This window comes from Rutidosis leptorrhynchoides, chromosome 9, assembly GCF_046630445.1.
Source record: "Rutidosis leptorrhynchoides isolate AG116_Rl617_1_P2 chromosome 9, CSIRO_AGI_Rlap_v1, whole genome shotgun sequence".
Lineage (NCBI taxonomy): Eukaryota > Viridiplantae > Streptophyta > Magnoliopsida > Asterales > Asteraceae > Rutidosis > Rutidosis leptorrhynchoides.
Window position 1 is genome coordinate 223,975,434 of NC_092341.1, and position 5,869 is coordinate 223,981,302.

General features: G+C 30.8%; 1 protein-coding gene across 1 annotated transcript; it reads left to right on the forward strand.

The window, feature by feature from the left end:
• The first annotated feature begins 774 nt into the window (after window positions 1-774).
• LOC139868543 (uncharacterized) lies at window positions 775-3,953 on the forward strand. Its single transcript, XM_071856879.1, has 10 exons — window positions 775-849; window positions 2,047-2,170; window positions 2,265-2,349; window positions 2,444-2,585; window positions 2,724-2,896; window positions 3,016-3,136; window positions 3,244-3,315; window positions 3,407-3,472; window positions 3,576-3,710; window positions 3,828-3,953. The coding sequence occupies exons 1-10, from the start codon at window positions 775-777 to the stop codon at window positions 3,951-3,953; spliced, it is 1,119 nt and encodes a 372-aa protein (XP_071712980.1).
• Window positions 3,954-5,869: the final 1,916 nt, after the last annotated feature.

The following is a 5,869-nucleotide window of genomic DNA, read 5'->3' on the forward strand; positions in this document are numbered from 1 at the left end:
GGGCTCCAAAATCTGCCCACCATCCATTATTTTATAACAAGAATGATTTTATAAAACTTGTAATAATTTTATAAAACTTGTATAAAATAAACATGTATTTGTTACTTGCAATAATTTTATAAACCATTTTATAAAATATAACATAACATAATTATTTAAACCTATAAATAATTAAATCCACATCATATATAAATTATCCAAATAATTTATCTCAAGTGATTATAATTTAGAAAACCGATTTTTCTAAAGTTCAAGTGTCGCGTATTTATTTAACAATCCAACCGTTAAAATAAATACATATAAAGTGTTGGTAAGCTTGTTATTGGGTATGACCCGACTTGGATCATAACACATTAGCCACATTAATTTAATATGTCTCTCGGGCATACGAAATACCTTCATATATAATATCGTATAACCGATTAATATATTTTTTCGGTACCTATATATGTTAATCATAAAAAAGGATTGTTATGTATAATGAGTACCAAAATTTTATCATAAGTTTTGTTAATCATTGGCGTTATATAAAATAATTGCACGTATTATAATGTCATAAGCAGTTATTTTATCATACTATTATTTGTTGTGGAATATCACACCACAACTGCACATTCAGTTACTTCCTTATAGTTTTTTTCGGATGAAACTGTCACCACCCACTCATCCATTACCATGTACATCATCTCTAATAAAAACTCTATATATACATAAGACGTTTTTCGATTACATTCACTCACAACAAAAAGTTTCACTCACAAATTTTAATTTGAAATGGAGGCTGCTGCAGACATCTCACCACTGGCTTTGCTGAACGATTCTAAGAGAAACTGGAGAGTGCGTGTTAAGGTTTTTGTGAACTGGAAAAAAATTTATTTCAACAATCCCTACTCAGCCATGTCATTGGAGTTGATATTTATCGACAAACTAGTTAGACTTAAATTTACTTCATTTTTTTATAACTTTGTATATATTTTGAACAGCAAGTACAATTATTTAGGTCATTACTCACATGTATACTTTTTCATGATGAAAACATTCGTTCATGTAAGTGTAAGATGCCTACTAAATGTTAAAAATTCATTTCATGACAAAACTCATTGTTGAACACATCTATTACCATTACTGTATCTCAAATTCTGATTAAATAGATTAACACTTGTCATGAAATGTGTACATCAGTTATTAGAATAATGAAATTTTACAATCATGAGTATGCTTCACATTAACTGACATGTAACTGAATATTCTAATTTTTTAATGTTACTTATATAAGTTTCATATAAAGATATTGATTGCTGATTCTTATTATTTTATATGTTACTTATATATCTTACATATAATGGTTTGACTTCAATGTACTTCAGTTTTTTATAACTTTAGTAAATAATTTTAGGTCATTACCCACATGTTTACTATTTCATGCTGAAAACATTCTTTTTTGTAAGTGTAAGATGCCTACTGAATGTTAAAAATTGAAGTCCTGAAACAACACATTCTTGAAAACATGTATTACCATTACTGTATCTCAAATTCTGATTAAACAGATTAACACTTGTCATGAAATGTGTACATCCATTATTAGATTAATGAAATTTTATAATCATGATTATGATTCACATTTACTTAAATGTAACTGAATCTTATAGTAATTCATGTTACTTATATATGATTCATATAATGTAGTTGATTGATGACTATACCGATGTTATGCTATATATGCAGGGTAACAAAATACGTGTAACGGTTACCAGAAATAACATTCATGTCTTCGAAAATATCTTAAGAGAAGACTCTTTCATTGAAATTTCAAATTTCGGTGTTGTTCGTGTGAAGCGCGAGAAAGCTGTGGATATGAAGTCAATTGAGTTTGTTTTGAGCGATAACAAGTAGATACTATATATATACTCTGATCATATTTGGAAATTATGTTTCAATTTTTAATACATATATATCAATTTGTTCCTTTTATATAGGGTTAGTAGTTCTGATTGTACTATGTCCACCTAACATTACTATGTATGATATATTTACAACAATGGGCAGCGCATTAACTGTGCCTTATGGGCACAACATGCTACAAAGTTGTTTGAATACGCATCTGCACATAAAAATGATGATGCTCCAATAGTTGTGCTGATTCACAACTGCAAAGTGCGTGACTGGCAAGGTATATCACAGTTCAATGACTTCAATTACCTTACTTATAATATCCTGAATGTTTATAATTTTTACATAACCTTCACTTTTATTTTCCTTTTCAGGATTCCCCCAGGTATCCAATCAGTTATGGAGATGTCGTTTATTTGTTAATAACGATGTGACCCGTATTCGCACATATAAGGCTGAGTAAGTTTCACTTAATTATAACTTGTATTTCTTTCTAACTCAATAAACTATATTCAAATCACTAAATCATATTGTTTAAATGGTAATATTGCAGGTTTGACATGGCAGCTAAAAACTCGACAAGTCGTGTGAATCCACTAGCTCATATCCAGTTTTCCACTGTTGTTCAAACTGCTATTGAGATGTTTTCAAAACATGAACCTAAGACAATCATTGAGGTTGTTAATAGTAAACAGGTATTGTGCTAAATATATCTCAACTCAACATAATTTTTTGTTTGTTATCTATATTCAAGAAATTTTAAACTAACTAACAATATTATATACATTATCTTACTCACTTAATTTATTTACATTTTGTATCCTGCCATTTAGGTTATGAGTTGCATTGTGCGAGGAAGAGTACAAAAAATCAATGATGACGAAGGATGGTTCATTAACACTTGTACGAAGTGTAACAAAAAAGTTAATTCAAGGTTATGTGTTGAGACTAAGGAAAAAAGCTTCGAATGTGAAATATGTGGGGTCACAACTGATGTTTTCCCTAGGTGCATGACTTACCTGACTGTTTAATTCAAATTATTACCATCATTATTTCACTAATATATTTTATTCGTTTATATTAAATGATCCCATGCTGAAAATCAATAATCCTAACATTATTCAGGATCCGCACCACTATCAGAGTTGCTGACGCCTCCGGTGAGTGTACATTGGTTTTGTTCGACTCACAGCTATCTAAGATGATTAAGAAAAGCGTTGCTTGGTTACGCGAAAAAGCTCAGCAGGTTTTTTTTGATAAAATGTTATTTTGATGCATAACATAATTCTATAACTTACATACATTGGCATACATGAGCTTCTATTACTGGATGATATAATTATTTTCTTACAGTGTGATACCCCATTGCAACCACCAACCGTGTTTAATGAAATTTTGATGAATCCTTATGTGTGGCACATAAAGGTTACTGATTTCAACATTCGCTTTAACTACTTTGGTTTCACGGTTGAGAATGTCACTGATGATAGATGTGTTTAAACGCATTGATGACAAGCTCAAGGCTGAGGTTACTGATGATTATCACGTTCCAACTACAACTTCACACACCGCTCCATATCAGGTATACTTAGCCTTTTTATATTCTATAAGTAAATTATTCTGTGTTGTATGTACGATTGAATTATATCATGCACTTATGTATCACTTTATGTCTCTCATTGTAGCATACTACTACCGTTAAAACTGTCCATCCAGTCACATTTGCACCTGCAGAACGTTCGAATCAATTAGACAGTGAGATGAAAATGTGGACCAAAAGGACTGCAGTATTTTGCAAAGATATGCAGACCATTAGTCAGGTAGAATCTAACATATTATATATAGTACATTTTGATTAAATAACCATAACAATACTTAACAATTTATTACTTATTTTAACATACATATACACTAAAACCTTTTGACTTTTGTTACAGGTTAACAAGTATGTTGTTAAAGGAAAAGTTTGTGTAATTAATGAAGAAGAAGGTTGGCTATCTTTAATCTGTAAACATTGCAACAAGTATGCTGGTCCTAAATTTGGAGAAAATTTGTCTTCTTGACAGTATGAGTGTGACAATTGCGGACCTGTTACTGAAGTTATCCCAAGGTGCTACTTTTTACATTACACATACATAAACTTATGCCATACACTCACAGTTATTTATTAAGGAAAACATCTACAACTGGCCACTAACGAATTCTTTTATCTATTCAAATGTCAAACATCATCCGATTGTCTGTTTATGTTGGAGACTCAACTGGTCAAGTTCGTGTCACATTATTTCAATCTGAAATAGCAAAGATGTTGCACAACACTGTTGAATGGTTAACAGAAAAGGCGTTAAAGTGGTTGCAGTGCGATGACCCTATGAAAATGCCACTAGAGTCGTATGACCTTACTGATGCTACCTACATTTGGTTGCTCCGTGTTACAGATGTCTGTTCTAACTTTAACAGTCCGATGATAACAGTTTACGTTGTAACTGACTCTCAAGACATTATTGATGTTATTGATCGTTCGCTTAAACTTAAAGCACCTGTTGTTCAAAAAGGAGTTGAAGTAAGTGTTGATGATGCTGTGGGAAAAGAAGTTGAAAATGATATTCAAAACAAAGTTGTGAAGGATGTTGGACCAAGTGTTCAATCTACTGATGAAGTAACACCCTCTAAGGTACTTTATCTTCTTTAATTCACTCATTATTTTTTATATACCTGGTTCATTTAGACTTACAACAAACTTTGCCATCACCCTACATGTATGCATCTTATGCAGAATGCTCATCCTATTGATGTTCAGTCATCAACTCAGTTTGTTACTCCAAGCCCGATGGACACCAAGAGGAAATCTGAATCACCAGCACCTAATGAAGATTTTGAAACACCTACTGCAGGCACATCTAATGGACTGGCTGCTCTAAAAGTTCTGAAAATGGAGACTCTTTAGGTCTTATAACACTTCCAGCATTTGAGAACGTTTCCTTTTTTGTTTTGCAAACTGTTCGAATAAAAATGTCATCAAACTTTTTGGTTCTCAAGACCATAAAGGATACTGCCACCTCGTGTTCTAGGATTTCTTTTGTTTTTCATTAACTATAATGTTAGCTTGTTGTTTCTGTGTTTTCATGCTAGGAAGTGTTCACTTTTCAAATAAGAATGTAACCCGAATCTTTCTTGAAGTTTTATCTAATTTAAATTTGAAGTTTTATCTGTTAATATTGTTGCAATTGTTTATCTTTATTTATATTTGAATACTTGTACAAAAGGTAAAAAAAAAAAAATTTAGATATATTAACTAAACAACTATATCAATGTAATATTATATGTTACCAAATTATGCAACGAAACTGCTTGCATATCTTTATAATTATTTTATCTCTAATCCAGCATGTTGATATTTATCTATGTAACTTCAATTTCTTTGTATGCTTCAATTTATTTCATGATTGTGTAAATAAACATCCACTTTAACTTTGTAGTAATTTTTTTTTTATTATTCACATGTCCAAATATAACATCTTTATGATTATTTCATACTTTGAACCTGTATTTTACTTTATCACATATATCGCCTACTTAAATATTCAACTCATATTCTGGCCACATAGATCCTATAAACTAGAAATATATTGTTAACATTCAATGGACAACTGTTCTATTAAGTATATTAATTATGCATCTTTATATACAACACTCTCTCACATTGAATGAGACATCTAACACTTGAAATTTATTGAAAAATAGATAAAGCTATAGATATCATACGAATATGGCTCAAACTCATGTTATGTTACAAATTCATTATGGTGGTGCATTTGACAGTCAGTTCAAGAAATACTCTGATGGTACTGAGATGGAGTATTATTTGAATAATGTTGCCAATTTTCAATTACGCAATATTCTAAAATTTCTTGAGGAAGATATACCTGATCATCACAAAGATGTTTGGTTTTTCGAAAATGCTAACCTACCAGCTAAA